Raw genomic sequence first — 19063 nt, 5'->3', positions numbered from 1 at the left:
TTGTGGTCAGATGGCTTGTGTTATGCTACTTGTGAGTCTTTCATGTTGCTAACTGTACATGTAATAGTGCTGACTATATTTTTGCACAGGACAATGGAAAATGAGCAGGATGACAAAGTGTGTCTTAGTAGTCAAAAAAAAGAACCACAAACCCAGTGACTTGCTTTGTAGTTTCACCCTGGACAGAATCCTGTACTAACAGCTGTGCAGATCCAGTGGCTTTTGTCTTTGAACACACAGAAGGGCATAAAAAAAGGGTATAAAAAACATCTTCTTGGGCCAGACTAGTAGTACAAGCCTAACATTTCATCTCTGACAGTCACAGCAAGAGATATTACTTAGGAAGAGCACCTGAGCCTGGTTGATGTCTGCCATTTGCATTCCTCACAACTGGATTGAGGATGTTGACTAGTTTGTCTCAGCCTTTAGCAGTTATCCACACTGACATTATTTTTAATTAGATCTTTTGAATTTCCTCCCTAAGCACTTCATGTCATTTCCTCCATAAGCAACAGGTTAGAGACAGCGACCCTTCACTGACTAAAGATGCGTTGCCTTTACAATTCTTGGTTGTATCCTCCTCAGCCTCCAAGCTGAGTTCCCATCTTTTTGTGTTTGTTGTGTAAATTACATGCTTCACTGCCTTGATTATTTCAGTTGTCCTCTTCCACATCTTCTCTAACTTCACTACTTTCTTCTTCTGGACATCTGGAGGCCAGGACCATGCACTGCACTGAAGAAGGGTGGCCCAAGGTTTTAAGTGCTGACAAAATTATGCTTTCTATTTTGTTCTCTCTAGATGATGCCCACCATTTTGTTTGCTTTTTTTTGGCTGCCCCTGCACATTAGGCAGATGGGTTTAGAGAACCATCATGTATGACTCCAAGATGGTTTTTCTGAGTGATAGCTGCTAGATGATTTAGATTATTTCCCCCTGAATGTATTGCCTTGTGTTTATTGATGTAGATACTCATCTGCCAAATTTTTCTGAGCTCCTTCTGGCTTTATTTGCCTTCTGGAGAAATTTGGTATTGCCTTCACTGTGTGGGTGATCTTTTCTCCAGATTATTCATGAAGATACTGAATAGAATTGGCCCCACTAATCCTTGTCTGAACAATTATTATTATGCTGTGCTCTTTCCTTCCTGCCTTTTACACAGCCATCATTTTCATATCCTGTAACCTTTTAGCAAACTCATCAAATTATCTTTGCTCCAATCCTGTGACTTTTTCCCACCACCTTCGGTGTGCAACCTCATCAAATGCTTTTTGAAAGTCTACATGGAGTAGGGCCACTGGGTCTTGTTTATCCATTAAATCTCACAAATGAGGGGAGTTATGTTATCAAGATTTTGTGACTGAAGAAACAAATCCATAGAAATTCATACTTTCCTTGAACCACAGCCCCAGAGATTAAGTGGGAGAGTCTCAGCATTATGGGATCTAATCACTGACTTTCATCTACCTGTAGTACATTTGAAACCTGGTTGTAATATCAAGTGGTGTTATTACTTCTTGAATTCCACTCTTCTCTGCAAGTCCAGAACATAAAGTAATTCCTAAAACCAGCTGCTGCCGCTGTATATTTTTAATCCACCTACTGAGCCTTGAAGACTGAATCCTCTCTGCGTGCTTCTGTGTTTGTACTTGCTTTGTGTCATTCACAAGCTGCTCCTGCTGCTCAGATCCAAATTTCACTTGATTATCAGTCTTGCCATGACAGCAACTGTTACATGAGGTGAAGAAGGAAACAGAATTAACTTTTTTTTTGCTTTAAGTGCTTGTTGTGCAACAGAAGGTCAAGTCACCAAGTACTGACATAAAACACAAGGAAGAAACAAAAACCTGTGTAGGACAAGTACTGGTCACCCTTTCCTCACTTCCAGTCACGGCAGTGCAATGTTTTCCAGTGCGTAACTTCTGTTTCATTGTGGAGAACAGAGACTTGTGCATCGCAAACTGCTCACCTGGCTGTGATTGCTGAGGGCTGTTCTGCAGTGAGAGCTAACTGTGTATTAATCTATAACCAGAGAAATCTTTGTTACTGGACCATCTTTCTAGGTGATTCACATGCACTGCAACCTGCTAGATGTGTTTAGTTGGTTGGTTTAATCTTTGAACTAAAAAGTGCATGGATTTTAAGCCATTCCCACATTCTTCTTGCCTGTCAATGTTTCATTGTTCACAGTTTCAGTGCATACACCAGCTGCAGAAAAAGTATTTTTGGAAGAGAGACATCGAGAGCTTGTGAAGCCATTGATCGACTGGAGCTTTGCTTAGAGCAGGGCAGGTCTGAAAGTAGGTTAAGGTCTCTCTGAACCATGCTGGCAGCATGTTCAAGAAACGTGTGAGTGAATACGGGGGGTGTTAAGGCTAAAGAGCAGCCAAGGCAAAGGTCACCTCTGGGGGCTAAGGAGTCCAGACCGCAGAGCCGCTTTACACCTGCCGAGGGTCTGAGCCACTGAAGTCCCTCTTCGGTCCATCCATCAGCAGCAATCTCCCCCGAAGTTGCCCATGCTGACAGCGGCCGCGCCCGCCGTGGGGCGGATCCCCCGGAGCTGAACGGGGGCCGGGACCGCCCCCGCCTCACTTGGCAGCGGGATGGGGCTGCGCTGGGCGCTGCTGGTCGCGCTCCTGCAGGCTGCGGGCGGTCGGGTGAGTGCGGGGAGCCCTGCAGGGCCGGGAGGCAGGCGGGGAGCTGCCCAGCTCTGCTAGACCGAGTGGTTGCTGGGACGGGCACGGCGGTATAGTGAGAGTGCTGCTGGTGACCGTCGAGGAGCCATGCGAGCGGACAGCGCTTTACTGAAGTGCTTCTAGGGGTGGGGTGCGAGCGGGCGGCGCTTTACTGGGGTTCTTGTAGGGGTGGGATGAGAGAGGGCAGCGTTTCACTGCTCCTGCAGCCCCCGGAGATGTTGCTTGTGCTGAATTCTGTGTGATCTCTGGAGGAACCTCCAGTCCCATACTTAAGATTTCTTTAAAGCTCACCCTGCTCCCATTTACTGTCGTTATTTCCTATCTTCCCAAAGCAACGACTAATGTTTTTTTCCTAGATTGTCGCTGGAAATGGGTTGCTTTTTCAGGCTTGTTCGAATATTTGCAAACACTGTGAGTGTCGTGGCAAGTGCAGAGTGTAAATCTGTCTGTGTTTGAACGAGGAAGAGCCGGTCCTGCTCTGTTGGATCCCTAAAACTCTTGTAAATTTACATAGAAAAGCCCTTGAATTTACATCTAACCCCAGCATGGTGCAGCTGTGGTCGTTGTCTGTTACATACAGCGGTGCCACTGTTTGGCAATTAAAGCTTTTACCTCTTTAAACCAAAGAGCTTAATGGGCTGTGTTTGACTTGGATCGTATTTATGCTCTTCCAGTAGAGTGATAGTACTTTCCATCTGACTATACACTGTCCTGGATTGTGAATATTTTTACTGGACTTTTTGGTTCATGGTCTTTGACAGTGCCTGTTACTGTCAGTGTCAGATCTCGGTTTAGTGGATAATATCTTTTATTAGGACAGCCTTTGGGAAGACAGACCAGCTTTTGAATCCATAAGCCTGAAGTTTTGAAATAGAAGAGCTGGTATTCCTGCTCCATGTGTGTTGCCAAATACACTTGTAATTAAACATACTCTGGCTTCCTACAGACTTTGACTTGCTTCTCTGATTTCTGCAGTTTGCAAGTAGCTTCTATATTCTACACAGCCTCCTGCCAGCTTCTCCTGGGACAATGTTTGCATCTTAGGGTGGTGAGTGGCAATGAAGTAGAATCCCTAACAGGTAGCAAAAGGATACTGTTTTCTCAGGGGGAACATGGGTTGTATATCTGATTGGCAATACAAGGATGGCTGCTTTACAGAAGTAAAATGCAGTGTTGGATGGGATTAACAGACCCCTCATCTTAGATATCTGCAGGAAAACAGCTTTAAAATAAACTTTATGATTTTACTTGGTACCATCTAATGCAGCTCCAGTTGATTTTGGGGAGACTTGCCATTAGCTAATAACTAATCTTCCTCAGAATTACTTATTTTACACAGAATTTTGGGTTTTCCTGTCTTCAGCAGGTTTGGTAGCTCAGCAGACAGTAGCTTTATACCCCAAGGTCTTTCCATAGAAACAGAGTTCTGTGTCAGAGTCTTTGGTGACTTCATTGTGGTTTTATGTGCGTGAAGAACATTACATGCTAGATATAGTTCCTCTTCAGACTCCTTTGTTTGACAGCTTAAATTGGAAGAAGGCAACTGTGTGAAAAAAGAACCAATAAAAATGGAAAGCAGAGCAATAAAAATGTAGACATGTGACCTGAGATTAAAAGATCTGCTTAAATATCTTTGTTTAAATGGCCTCCTCGAGTGAAAATGAATGTTGTGTGAATGGATTAATATATAGAGAGATTAATCTTTTAGTTCTGTTATGCAAGATACTTAAATTTAATTGCACACAAAGTCCAAGAATACAGCAGCAGGCTGTAAGGCAGGAATTAAGAGAAATTATGTTCATTCTAATTAATATTTTGCCTACAGGGAATGCATTACATTGTGATGTGCTGTTAGTAGTTGAGACCTGGACTTCCCCACCAAGAGGTAGAGCCAGGTTGGTGTATTGTATCAAGCCCTTCTAATCTGAAAGAAGTCTGAATCCAATTCTTCTTTTGCATTGCATGACTCGTGCTCAACTTCAGTACAGATGTTAGGTTCTCATATGTCATTGGCCTCTGAACACCTGGGAAGGGACATCCCACAGGCCCTTCACTAGTGCTGCTCCACACAGCACAGACTGAACTGGATGCCTGAAGATCATGAGATACAGGCATGTTCTCTGCTGGTTTTAGCTGGCAGCAAGTAGGATATAGGGAATTTTAGAAACACTTGTGCATGTGGATATAGAAGAGTAGGTAATTTCAACTCACCACATTCTTGACCAATCCCTCCATTGGAATGGAGGCTGCTGTTAGCCCACTCCTCTCCAGTGATAAATTAGGTCACCTCTCTCTCTACTGGGTGTCTGAGTGCAGATGGGAAAATGATTCAGACAATGCAGGATGTCTGGCAAGAGACTCTTAAGTCACTGACTTTTTTCATGTAACTTCTTAGTTATTGCTTAATACACAGGCATTGCAAAAGTGTCCCTAATGAGTTGTATGGTCAAATGCAAGCATTGTTTACCCATTTCGTGCCAAAATATATTTCTTAATTTGATAGAGCTAGACCAAACTTCATGTTTAATAAGGTTTGTCCCTCTGCAGTTAGATAGATGAGACATTTTACCTGTACCTGTCAAATTAAATGAAGTCTTCCAAAATCTTCATTTTGCCTGTATAAATATCTTAAAAGTCTGCTGCTCTTAGACACCCCTACCCGAACGGAGAAGTTCCAAAGCTATAATGCAAAAGAGGCAGCATCAGGTTAGTTTTCCTTCACATGATCTGCTTATGAAACACCACACCCCAGTGAAAGCAGAAGACAGCATTAGGGAATACAGGAGATATACAGTAACAAAATACAAAGATTGTGGAATAGAGTCTGGCCCCTACTCATCAATCTCTAAGTCCAAAGTAGCCCAGCTCAGACCATATAATGGGTGAGATGGGTAGAAAACTGGGATCTTCTTGTAGCCAAGAAATCTAGGAAAAGTTTTATACCAAGTAAGAAGTCTATGCTTTCTATGACAAAGTAGGGGATTTAACTTCTGGCCTTGGCAGATCTGATTAAAGTAGTTTACATTGGAAGGAACTGCTGAAATGAATGGCCTGCTTCCAGTGCAAATAAAGTTGAGCTTGTGCATGTATACAAATTGTGTCTAAGTGAGTTACAAGTCCCTTTTTGCTTCCCATAATGTTCTTTGAAGACAGTTGGCAGGAAATTGTCGATTTTGTGTTCCTCAGAACCAAGGCTCATCAGATAAAATTTCAGGGGGATGGTATCAAGCACAACTTAAGAGAAATAGATGTGAACCCAGCAACCAACATGTTTTCTTGTGTCTTTAACTCACAGGGCAGTATTTTTAACAGACAATGCAAGAGGATAAGAACAGTTTTTGCTGGCAAGCCTCTCCAGCACTAGGATTTGTGATGCAGTTTATTGAATTTCTTCTTTCTTTTTTTTTTTTTTTTTTTTTTTCCCTGTGTCTGGTCTTGCAGTGAAGTTTTATGATGTAAAAAGACTCTCAAGTGCTTGTTTTGATGAAGTTGATCAAAATGGGGTGACAACACTTGATCTTTCCTCTTTTAATAAACAAGTAGCTTAAATGTAAAATACTTCTGATGAGAGCAAAGCTCTTCTCCTTCATCAGGTTTTAGTGTCAGCTCACATTTGCAAGTGTGCAATTTATTGTTGCCCATCCCGTGAGGGTGTTATACCAAGTCCACAGTTACTACTGAAGCTAGAAGACATGGAAAAGCCTTGTTTTTCTTTTGGAATTGGTTGTTATTCTCAGTAATAATGATTAAACTGATAATGTTGAAGCTGGTTTTGCTTCAAAATCTTCAATCCTTGTGCAATCTCCCTTTAAATAAGCCTTCAGTACTGGAAAGTAAAACTGGAGGCCAAAGTAGATATCTAAGGCTGTATCACGGTTCCTGCAAAGCTGCCTTTCTTCTCATCAAAAGAACAGAAAAATGCAGCTTGTGCTCAGCTGCTGTTTCTTCATTCACCTGCTCTAGTGTTTAAGGGGAATGTTCTTCTCTTTTGGGATCATCCTTCCCCACCCCATCACAGTTTCTAGCCTGTTAAAAGCATCTTTGAAGTTTATTCTTCAGTTTGCTACTTGCCAGTTTCTTGCTGATCTGGCTTTGAAAGAATGGGACTGGTATTGGTAAAACCCACCCCCAGTCTCCCTGGTTTTGAGTCTCTGACTCAACTGACTGATCAGAAGAGATCAGAATTGTTTTCATCTCTGGGCAGCATTCCCAGCTTTCACAGGTTTTAAAGAGGAGCAGTGAAACTTCTGCTGAAAGTTTCCTTCCGTTTCTTTAATGAACATTGAACTCAAGAAGGTGTTTCTTGGCCTTCACATTTTCAGGAAAGGTTCATTTTGACACTGCCCATTGAGTTGGTGGGTGAGATCCTGTTTCTGATATACAGTGGAAAATTATTTCAACAAGCCACATAAGAAAATGTTTCAGCAGTTGATGAGAGTGGGAAGTGTAAGTGGACTTTGTCAGTAATGTGAAGACACAATAGATAATCTGCAAGTATTTTCAGTAAGGAGGAAGGATGTTTTCATTACTGGCTTCCAAAGAGGTCCTTCCTGTTTTGATTTCTCTTTTAATAATACTTTAAATGTACTTCTCTAAATGTGTGTAGATTGTGTATGGAGCAGTCTCTTTAGACTGCAGAAAACTGAGCAGTGTCAGACACTTTTAGAGCTGCATCTTTCTGATCTAGCAGGAAACTCCTACACTTGCACTACCTAGCAGTAGCCTTTTTCCTTGGGATGAGTGTATTTCTCTCTTTGAAAACAGATAGCAGGTCCTCAGATATTTTGACACTTGTTCCTTAAATTCATTGAGCAGTGCTCAATGAATTTGGTGTGAGCAGAAAATTAGGTACACTGTATTTCATGACAGTTTCTTCTGCATTTGACCTGCTATATGAGGTAAGTGACAGATGTTAGAATAGCAGAGGAGCCTCTAAATGGTCTCAAGTAGCTTATAAGCTGTGCATTCTCCTTCAGCTTTTTAGCATCTGCCGCTTTCTGTTTCATCAGACCTATATCAGTGTCTTGGAAAGGAAGGTGGTTATAATGGTACTGATCTTTAAGTCTTTGTCTCCTTCGAGTCTCTAGGGTCAGATTAGATTTGTGACTCATAATTTTTCCATTAATTTCTCCTAGAAACTACAGTCTGCACAATGCAAAAATCCCAGCACTGAATTCTATGATGAAGGACTTAATAAATGCTGCAGCCGGTGCCCTCCAGGTAGGTTATAAATCAAACTAGTTCCTCACACAGCCAAATTCAGTCAGTTTTCAGATGAACATATTACATTTTGATTAATCTTTTTATATACCTCTGAGGAGCATCAGATGTATAAAACCAGATCAGATTTTTCCCGTTGCATTGCACTCTAGCTGGATGACAATAAAATGCTCTGACTGTAAAATTATCTGTAAAAGAGACCCATAGTCCATCAGAAGTGGAATTCTCTTACAACCTCAACTTGCCTGGGGCCTATCAGAAGGTAGGCTGCTGACCTCTCAGTAGCACAGCTTTGCTTGGTGTTTTGATGAAAGTATGTTTAAATCAACATTGCAACAGCTCACAAAGGGAATGACAAAAATCAGACAACACATCTCAGACCCAAGCCCACTAATAACAAATATGTTGTAAACCAAGGTTTTGGGGAGAGCATAGTTTCTGTACTTTGATAATATCCCTTATATAAGGGGTTTTCTGTTGGACAGGTTAACCTATATTTGTTCATGAAGGGAGTTTTTGTTGTCTTTTACTGTAAATGAGACACTCCAGACGACCATCAGAGACTGGGTACAAGCTTATAGAAGCGATCTGCTTTGAGATGTGATGTCTTATGCTCCTGTGATAATTATTAGTGATCTTTTGTTAGCAGAAGTTGTTGACTGCAGAAGCGTGGGAGCGTGGGTTTGTTTTTTTGTGGGTAGTAATGCCATTTGAAGATTTTCATAACAGAATTTTTGCAGCAAGCTGCCATCATATTTTTCCATCAGACACAGCAAAAAACTGCCAACTTTTTGTCATCACGTGCTTAGCTAACAAAACTTGTCTCCATGAATGCTGAATTCTTTTCAGAGACATCCGGAAGTTCAGACAGGAAATCAGTTTATGCTGAAGCAGCCACAGTTGCTTGAATTAACTGCAAATGTCTAGATAGATCTGACAAACTTCCTTTGGTAAAAACACAGCAGATGAAAGATGATAATTCACAGATGAAACCTTTATTCTCGTGTGGAATCAGTCTGCATCTCATTAGTCTTAATTTTTTGGGTGAATGAACTCTGGACTCGCTGTAGGAAGTCTAAAATCTTTACTTTTATGAATCTGAATTTTTTTTTTACTGGAATTTATCAAACATTGAAGCTTAAATCATTAGCAGGATGTGGAAGATAAGAATCTTTAAGCTGCCAGTAAGTCTTTGGAAATAGTTTCTATGGCTCACTTCCAGGGCCCCTTCTTTTGAATTGCAGAGATTCTCCAAGGAGCTCCAATGACTCTCTTAGTGTTATTTCTGCTTTCTGAGTATGTTTTCCTGGATATTTCTGTACAGGATATGAGACATTGACTTCTGTCTTCTTCCTTCTTTAAAGCAATGACAACTGAGGTGTTTTCCCTCTTCCATGTTGGAGCTCCCATTTGCTTATTCCCACCACTGCAATAAACTCTTTTGCTTCTGAGAGACATTGGGGAAATGACCTTTGGTAACTTTTGATTTTGTGTGGGATGCCAATGGCTTCAGGAGCTCCTTGCTTAGATCTGTTAGGACTGACTGACAATGATCGGGCTGGCTGAAGGGGTGAAGGAAAAAGTGTGAGCCTGTGTTCCTTCAAGAGTGACAAGTGATGAAGTTCTAGCTCAGGTCTGTTTGTGATAATACTTTGTTATGCCTTCTTCACTTGCTGCCTGTAAAGGTAGTCAGGGCCTCACCCAGACACATCATTCTAGCACACAGCTGACTTTCAGCATGAAACACTATCCTGTGTTTCACCACAAAACACAGATCTTATGTGGGTAAAAAGTTTGGTTTATGTACTATGGTAGTTGCATCTAAGTGTGCTGAGGGGTTTTGTTCAGGATAGAGGCCACCCTGTTTTGAACATGGCTGGAATCCACTGAACTGAATGTAAGAAAAGGGGTTAAACATGAATAGCACAAAAGAAATCAGAATTTCCCTGTGTAAACATGCAGTCCTTCTTTAAATGAAGATTTGCTTGGTATACCTTAACCAATCTGACAGTGGCTGAGAAGGGAAGGAGTTTCTACAGCTAAGAATGAAACTAAGCTTAAATGTTTTCTAGTGTTTTTCACCAATGAGATGCTTTCTCTGGTTTGTTTTGAATAGGTGAATATAGAACAGAGCGCTGCAGTCACACAGCGGACACAAAGTGCAGTCCCTGTAGACCCAATACCTATACAGCAGTTTGGAATCAATCTCCTCAGTGCTTTGCCTGCTCACCACCCTGCAGGAAAGGTAGGTTTGAATTATTAAAGAGGCATCTGTGACTCTAACAGCCAGCTCAAGCAGCTCCAAAGCTGGTCAATTACAGTATGAAAATGTCTGTAGTAAGGTCTCCAATCACTTTAATGCAGTTGCATGATCAGCATAAGCTACAAATCTTAGTATGGCCTCCAGATGTGCATATTTGTGATTATAATAACCATAGAATGCAACTGCAGGTCCAGAGTTTCAAGTGTGCATTATACAGATGCAAATTTCTCTTTTCCTAGAGAGAGGAACCACTTCTGCAAATGTAGATGTTGGAGCATATAAGATATTTGTTTCAAGAGGGTGTACTAGCCAGAAGCTGTAACATTGTGGTGTTTGAACATAATCTCATATCCACTTGAAACGTTGCAGGCTATGATTGTAAATGTTGCTAATACCATCTTGCTTTATTCTTGTTTTAAAACCAGGATTTGTGCAGAGTCAAGCATGCACAAGGTCACAGGACAGAATCTGTAGCTGCCCACCCAATGAGTGGTGCATTTTGAAAATATCTGAGGACTGCAAAATATGTCAAGTGCACAGCAAATGTGGAAAAGGTTACCGAGTTTCCAGGAGAGGTAATTTCAATCTGAGCACACAGGAGTTTTACCACATGAAGAGGGTTATTTTTTGCATTAATAGCCCACAAATATTTCTGAATCTGCCTCCAACTCAGTAAATTACAGTGATACAGTTATGCATTCTTTTCAGTGACAGCTTTATCTTAGCAGGTAGGCAGTAATTAGTGCAACTATTCTCAAGAGGCATCTCCAAAGGGAGAACATCCTTTAGTCTGTTACCACCATATATGATAAATTTCCCCAATCTAATTTCATCTTTGTTGCTCTACTGTGTGATTTATTCTCTAACAGGTGATTTAGATTCAAGACCTCTTAGTTCCTCCTTAAATCCTTGAAATGGGGCTTCAGGTTAAATTTTGTTTACAGTAAATAATGATGACTTCTTGGTGTCCTGCAGAATTCATCTGTTGCTATTAGCTGATGAAATTCACCACTGATAATGTAGCTGTCTCCAGATGATAAATAATATCCAAAGAGGTGGAACACTGTGTATTTTTAAGAAAATAAGCATAATTAGGAAAGATACAGAACTTCTGCAGAGTGGAATGGGTGGTCAGTCCTCAGGGACTGGTGAAAAACCTCCACTTTTTCTGCAGTGCCACATTTTAAACTCTTGGTGGGTTTTTACTATCAAGGGAACCAGACTAACAGCTGATTAAATTTCAGGTGTTTGTTTGGGTTGGATGTTTCAAACAAATCTCTCCCATAGCAGTTGCAAACTGTATTTTGTGTACTGCCTCTCTATCACTTCCCAGATCTGTACCACAGACCTTGCTTATTCATTCTTGTTTCTCACTAGATGACTAACTGGATATTTTTCTCTGTTTGAAGGGACAGATAGCACAGACACAGAGTGTAAACCTTGTCCTCCTGGCACTTTTTCACGTGAGGAATCTTACGCTACCAGCTGTATACCACACACAGTGTAAGTCAGTGTTTCAGTCTAACCCTAACTGTGCACAGAGTTGCTTTCTTTCCTAACATCTCATTTTGCTCCTTGCAGTTGTAAATCAGTGGCAGTTCCTGGAAGCAGCATCAATGACACTGTTTGCAGTGACTCGAGAACAGCAGTTGCCACAGCTCTACCTCACACTATTTTGAACCTGCTCCTGACCCAAAGCTCAGCTTCCAATCAGCCTCAAATAATAACTCGACCTGTCATTTTAAACTCTGTACCTGAGATGTCTCATATCATTGGTGAGCTATTAACCCATTTAAAGTCATTCTTGTCTGCATAGGGAACAAGTTGACATTTAGTTCTCAGTTTCTTACCACAACAAATTAACTATACCCAAACAGAACCTAAGATGGAAGAATTCAGTATGACACTACTTGGAGTGAGTTGTGTTTTTAACCTATGCATTTGCACTGCCAGAGTGCATTCCACAGTCCTTGTAAATCTAGAAATATTTCTAAAAAAGCCCAAACTAGACCATGCAAGGCATTTCCTGAGAATTGCTGCCATGAGGAGCTGGGAGAAGAGGTTGTATCTTAGATTCTGGACTGAGGCAAACCTGACTTCATAAACATCCTGGTCTCTGGAGACTTCTGTGAGGATTTCCTGAGACAAGAAGTCCTCATAGCCTTGACAAGTGTGGATGTATTCTCTCCTCTTCACAACCTGTCCATAAAGTCTGTGTGTTTAGGAGCTTTCTGGGCTGTCTAGCCTTGTAGTTAATAAACTTGTTAGCCTGGAAAGATATATTTGTGACTGAAACCAAAAGTCTGTCCTCACTTTTCAGGACAGGAAGAATCAAATTTTATGAAGTGGCAGAGACTGAAATGAGACTTTGATGTCTGAGAATAGAGGCATCACATGTGAATGTCAGACACAGCTGATACTTCTAAATTTAGCTTCCGTAGTCAAAACCAGGAAAACTGCAAAACTTACCTCTTTTGAATTAGATTTTTTTTTTTTGTCAGATCAACCTGCTAAAGAATTTATCTTTTTTTATTTTCAGGATCAGTAGCAGGGCCATTGTTATTGGTCTTGATAATTGCTGGTTTGGGATTCTGCTTAGTCTCCAAAAAGAAAGGTAAGGTTCATGAAGTGAAAACAAGCAGATCTGTAGATACTGGAATGAGCATGACCCTATTTCCTGCTGATTTGAGCCCAGTGGTTAACTGACATTAGTGTGTTAGAAGATGCTATCTCTCTTCAAGGCTGTTCTGGTGGCTGGATATGGATGAATTTCCACTAATGTGGAGATTCTTTTGTCTTTAATAACATATGAGTTAGTTTATCTTTTTTCAAGAGGACAAGGCAGTTACTTACATTTAAGTCACCTCATTCCAGGAGCAGAGCATATCAGTCAGGTGAGTTAAGAGAGCAGACTGAGCAAACAAATTTGGGTGCTGATGAATTGTCTTTTCTCCCCTGCAGCCCCTGTGTGCTCTCCCCCAACTACAAAAGCAGATTTGGTGAGTGTCACTCCTTTCTTTTCACCTTCTCCATTTCTTTAGCAGTTGCACAGAAATCAGGTACCCCTCCAAATTACAAGTAGAAGAAAACTACACAGCAGAAGTACCACAGGAATGAGAATGGGGTGGTTTGGTCCCCAAGCTAGAGTGCAAGCTGTCCCTTATCTAACCCACATAATGTGCCATCTTTACTATGTTAGGCACTATTAGCAGTAACACACAGCTCTGGTTCAGCAGATGGGATTTAGGAGTCTTTTTCCCTGGGTAGTCTATGAAGTACTGCAGGTGCCTTCAGGAGAAGGGTTCATTTTGTTGAACACCATGAGCCATCGCTATGCAAGTGGATATTACCAGTGGTTTCTTTAGCTAAGTCCTGACCAGTTCTTTGTTAGTGTTTGTTTAACAGGATTAATGATACACATTTCTCTGCCAATCTTCCAGTCTTCTTCCCCTACAGAAAAAGAGCATGACAAAAAAGTAAGAAACACAGGATTGCAAAACTCCAGCAGTTCTGAGCAGGAGGAACATCATCTCTTGGAAACGTCTGGATCCATCAGTAGCTCCCCAAATAATTCAACCGGATCTGCAAGAGTCACTGTAATAAGTAGCAACAACAATGGAAAGAAAGCAACAGAAGGATTTCAGCAGCAACATTCAAATGTAGACCATTGTAAGCTTCACAGCGGAGACAGACACAGCTCTGCAAGTTCAGGTAAGAATGTATCATAATGATGCAGAACCTCCTGAAATTTGATTATCAGTTATGAGTCTTTTTAGCAGAAATTTAAATGGCAGGATAAAACATCAGACTCATGTTCAGAGACAGGTATTTAGTAACTTTGGAAAAGAAAAAGTGATTGTTTTGGCAGCCTGAGACAGTAGAGTGTGTGGGGAACAAATTATTTGCAGACTAGGAGATGAGTGTGATGGTAGCTCTTACCTGTGAGTGGGAGTAAGTGCCAAAGGCAGCAGTGAGAAAAGAGCATTGTCAAAAGCAGCTGAAATAGTAACAGTTGGGTAGGAGTTGGCTGTGAGCCAGGGCTCTGTATTAATTTTTTATTTTGGGGATGACACACAGAAGTTATGGTATCAAAAAAACCTACGATGATACAGCACCAACTCCACCAGCTTGCCTAAATTAAGCAAGAAGATATTTAGTGTCTCTTTGAACTTTAATCACAGAATCACTAAGGCTAGAGAAGACCTTAACATCGAGTTCAACTGTAACCCAACTAATGACCACCATCTGTATCCTGAAGTGCCACATCTACAGGCTCCTTAAACTCCACCACCTCCCAATCCAACCATCCTCTTCTGGCTTTCATTCTTCCGTGTTTAATGTGTTTTCTGTTTATTTGACAGAACATTCTGGTAATGGAGGAACGCAGGTGAATGTGACTTGTATTGTTAAAGTGTGTAGTCCAGACTGCAGTTCCCAGTTCCCAGAACAGCCTAGTTCAACTAGTATGGATTGTGGCAACACTCTCAAGCATTCTCCAGCAGGGGAAAAGATTCCCCTTTCAAAAGAAGAAAACCTCTTGAAAAATGAAACTGAAATTCGGATCTCAGTGGAAAATGAGGGCAGCTTACCTCAAGACTTGCTTCTGGAAGAAACAAAGTTCCCTCAAGGAATTCAAGATGTGAAGATGAAAAACAGTTAAAAGAAATTACAGATGATAAGATCGTATATTGATTGATACAATGAAACAACTCCTTACCTTCTGAAATAAACATTGTTAAATGTGGCATTTCTACAGAGACTTGAATTTCAGATGAATATGAACTGATGCTTTGAGGGTTTTAATCTCTTTTGTCAGCTTTGACCTGAAGAATGATCTTTGCAGTTTAAAAGAATTGGACTGCTTTTGCTTTTAAACTGAATGGCCAACTACTCCCTTTCCTTTCTGATAGCCTGAAGAGACTTGACAGATTTGAAAAGGGCTATTGATGCCTTTGCTTTTTCTCCTGAGTCTTCTGGTCTTGCTTGTGCTCATTATTGGACCAAACTTCTCAAATCAATCATAGGTACATCAAGGAGTTAAATTGTTTACAGGAGCCTTTTTTAGTAGATTACAACTATTAGTTTTAAAGAATAGCATTTCATTAGCTGTATATAGTTGATTTCATTTTAGAGAAGAAAATCTAGATCAGTTGTTATCTTGAAGGAGGAAGTATTTTTTATTGACAGCTCTAAAGTTTGTCATCTTCATGTCCTGATTTAATATGATTCTGACCTCATTTCGGAGGTTAACCATAGGCCCCAGTTCCAGTGAGTATTCCATGTGAATATGTATGCCAGATAGCTAACGCCCATTGACCTCAGGAAAGGACTCTCTTGATGTCTTAATCTATTAAAAGTGGAATTGACTCCAACCTCAGAACCAGAAAATCTTGTTCTCCTTCACCTCTTGCTTGGCACTAAAGATTCAACAACCTCTTACAGAAATTTATCAGAGGTTCTCCTTGAACCAAGTGGGTGTCTTTTGGGTTTGGAAGGCAATTCTTAGGATCCCATTTCCTCTAATTATATTTTAATTGTGTGACTGAACTGACAATTGTGGCATCTGTATTCAACCAAGATTTGCCATGTGGTTTCTGAATTACATTTGAATGAAGTCATACAGGTAGACATAAATTCTTTCTTCTGCACCACAAAAACAATCTGGTGCACTAGGTGATGATTTTACTTCCAGATGAGTATTCTACTCTACTCTACCTCAAGAAAAACTAAATGCAGCAGTTATTTCTGAGGCTTTAGACTTAAAAGGACCATTCTGGAATAGTGTTTCTTCTACAGCTACAGAAGGGATGCAGATTTTAAACACCCAAATTTTAAACTCCCACAAAAGCAATGAAAAGAAAACTGACAACCAGCAAACAGATCTTTAATTCTACTTTGAAGAAACCTTTTACAACTGTGTATTAAACATGTACTTGATTTTCAGGAAGGACTTTGAAAATGGGCATGCAAAACTGAAGTGTTTAGGCAGGAAAAGAACATGCTTTTATACAGTGCTTCAAAGTCTTGCACTGTACCGAGTATGTGACTGTCTTGTCAGCTCTCAGTATTGGGACCACACTGAGGAAGGAAAAAAAGAGTTTTGAAGTTTTGTAAGTATTTTAAAAGGAGGCTCCTGCTACAGCAGTTAACTTACTGGGTTTTCAAGTTACGGAAATGCATGACAGAAAGAAAATCCAAGTTTTATGCTCACATGGGAAAACTGTGCTTGCATTTGCTTATAAAAAGTAAAAATAAAAGCCAGCATTTTTGTAATTACATTTAAGTTTCCAAGCTCTCCATTAAGCAAATTCTTATTTCTGGAACGATTCTTTAATTACATAGGTTAAGATGCTGCTTTCCAAACAACTTTTTGTCCTTCGGTTACCACCTCATTAGAAGAGGGCAGCTCTCTGCATAGGCTCTGATCAATAGACGCCTCTCTTTCACTTCACCGCCGATAAAAAAAGTCGTAACTTTGACTCCATCCTTTATTTACTGCCATTTGCGCTACACGACGGCTGCTGTAAGGGGCCCCTCAGGAAGACCCCGGCCCCACGAACGCTTCTAGCCAGGCCTCGCAGACACGCAGACCGCTTGTTCAGCTCTACCGCCAGCGCGATGCACCTGTTCCGGGACTGCGGGGTGGCGCGCAGCGAGGCCGGCCCTATCCGGCCCCGCCTCAAGGAGGCGGAGGAGGAGCGGATCGATAGCTCGGCACTCCCCTACCCAGGCGTCCCCCGGTCGGTTGTCCGGGAATCGATTGGCGTGCGGCCGGCCGACCCCCGCTCACTATCCAAGAGCGGCTGCCACCGGGAGCCCAGGTGGGTACCGGCGGCGTAGGAGCGTGGGGTGATGCCGCCTTGGCCCTGGGCCTTGACTGTCATTTCCTCCTGCGTCAGCCTCAGCTCCGAACTCAGCTGCGGCTGCATGGCGCGGGCCCGGTCCTGAGGGGCCCCTCCCTGCCTCACGCCCCTCGCAGGGCTCCGCCCCGCCGCCCCGGCACTGGGGGGGCGAGGGGCACTCACCCGGTCCCTCGTCCCTAAGCCTCGGGGCAGCGGATGAGAGCGCTCTCCCTTCGTTCTCAGCCCTGCGGCCGGGCCTCAGGGTGCCCCTCAGGCGCCCTCCCCGCGTGGCGCAGGCCGCTTGCCCCCGGCCTGTCCGTGGCTTCCTTGGGGCTCTTTCCGGCCGCCTCTGCGCAAGGTGACCTTTCGCTCCGCCACGCGTTGCGTGCCAACAGGTCTCTCCTGTCTCTGTCTTCCTCCCCACGATGTGTTCGCTTGCCTGGAAAGGGAGAGAAGGGAGACTGCTCTGAAGGTACTTCCCCGCCTTTCTCGTGTAACCGGGCACTGAGAAAAATGCCCCCCATCTCCCTTCGCATTGACAGGCGACATCGTCCCAGCTCGCTTCCCTCGTTGCTGTGCAGCCTTTGAGCTATCGCTGGCCTCGCTTCCTTAGGGCCTGTCTTGTTCTCCCTGTTGAAAAAAAAAATTATCTTTTTTCCAGAGAAAGTGGGCCAGTTTTGAGCGAGGTCCTGGTTTGGACTTTTGTTTCTCATCCTGCTAATCATTGCATATTAAACAATATCAAACCACTGTCATAGAAAATGTGTTCTGTTTTCCTTTTGATTGTCATAGCAGTTGACTAGAAAGTTTAAAATGTAAAGCCCTTAAAACATTTGAAAGGTTCATAAATAGCTTTTATTATGTACCACAAGCTTAGGTTAAGGAAGTAGTTTATTTACAGTTCTTAGGACAACTTAATTCACTGGAGGCTTTCAGTCACTGGGGTACCACCCTGTTCAGTGCTTCTGAATGTTTCTTCAGGATCTTTCCTCTGCTTTAGCTCCTAACAGCCATAGATTTCTTATTTTAGGTATTGATATTTTAAAGGATAACATGACAAGGATTAGTGTATTTGCTTCTGTTTGAACTTCAGCTTTCTGGTCAGTTTCATTAGAATTAAAACCTGTAAGGTAAGATTGGGGCCTCATATATCTGAATGCTTTGGTTTCATTATGTGGAATAAGACTGATGGTTTTGAAAACAGTTAAGAAATGTTACCAAGCTAGAAATGTGAAACATCTTCAACATGAGGATAAGCTTTAATTGAATGTAACTTTCCTGCGGTAGGCTATTTGTGTTTCATTCTGCCTGGCAGCATAGTTTCACTTTGCAGCCTTTAGGAAAAGTGTTTCAATATTTGCTTAATTCTGATTATTTTAGTTAACTGTTACTAGTTACATGTTTCCATTCACTTTTTTGGTTGTGTTTTTGTTTTGTTGGTTTTGTTGTGGGGTTTTTTTTCCCTTCTCCCCAATTTATTTTAAGAAATAAAGGCTTTAATGTTGGGGCCTAAAATCAAGCAAACCTCACTGTGGGAAATCCCTGAATCTTAGTATAAAATTTCAAATGTGTGTCTTGAAGTTGTAATTTTCTTCTCTTGTCAGGTGTAAAGAGGTCTGCTATAACTTAGTGTTCTGCTCTGTAGAGCCCAATCTTATGTATGCTGGTTTAGGGAGGTATGTGGTGTTGGGGACATAGCTAAACACAGAACTGATGCATTTCTAACTACAAGATATGGCCTGCAGGCTTTTTACCTCACTGTAATAACCTGCTTGATCCTACCCTTGCAGAAGCTAATGGCAGTTTTGCAATTCACCCTTTAAACCTTGAATAAGGGCTTAGGGTTTTAGTGGTCTTGCTTGCCACGTATGTCAAAACAGAAACTGTTGGAGAAGAGTACAAAGGGATATGTTTGCATATATAACTAGTGTTGCTTCCATACTGTAGCCTTTTACCTCTTCTTGTAAGGTATCACTTTTGAGAACTTTAGAGTAACTGTTGAGCTATATATGCAGCTTGTGTCTGAGTAATTCCCACACATACA

At 41.7% G+C, this 19063-nt stretch overlaps 2 protein-coding genes across 2 annotated transcripts in view; both read left to right on the top strand.

The window, feature by feature from the left end:
* The first annotated feature begins 2117 nt into the window (after positions 1-2117).
* On the top strand, positions 2118-14860 carry TNFRSF1B (TNF receptor superfamily member 1B). The gene is made up of 11 exons (XM_054175686.1): positions 2118-2655; positions 7671-7742; positions 7830-7914; positions 10031-10159; positions 10603-10752; positions 11587-11680; positions 11759-11952; positions 12717-12791; positions 13139-13176; positions 13618-13888; positions 14539-14860. The coding sequence occupies exons 1-11, from the start codon at positions 2602-2604 to the stop codon at positions 14835-14837; spliced, it is 1461 nt and encodes a 486-aa protein (XP_054031661.1). The 5' UTR covers positions 2118-2601; the 3' UTR covers positions 14838-14860.
* Positions 14861-17257: 2397 nt separating this feature from the next.
* The window catches only part of VPS13D (vacuolar protein sorting 13 homolog D), a 96461-nt gene continuing 94655 nt past the window's right edge, over positions 17258-19063 (top strand). The window contains exon 1 of the mRNA XM_054175784.1: positions 17258-17491. The gene's annotated coding sequence lies outside the window, so the exon portion shown is untranslated. The remainder of the gene's footprint in view (positions 17492-19063) is intronic.

This window comes from Dryobates pubescens, chromosome 33, assembly GCF_014839835.1.
Source record: "Dryobates pubescens isolate bDryPub1 chromosome 33, bDryPub1.pri, whole genome shotgun sequence".
Taxonomy (NCBI): Eukaryota; Metazoa; Chordata; class Aves; order Piciformes; family Picidae; genus Dryobates; species Dryobates pubescens.
The sequence above is the reverse complement of the archived record's forward strand: the minus strand, read 5'-3'. Positions and strand labels throughout refer to the sequence as shown.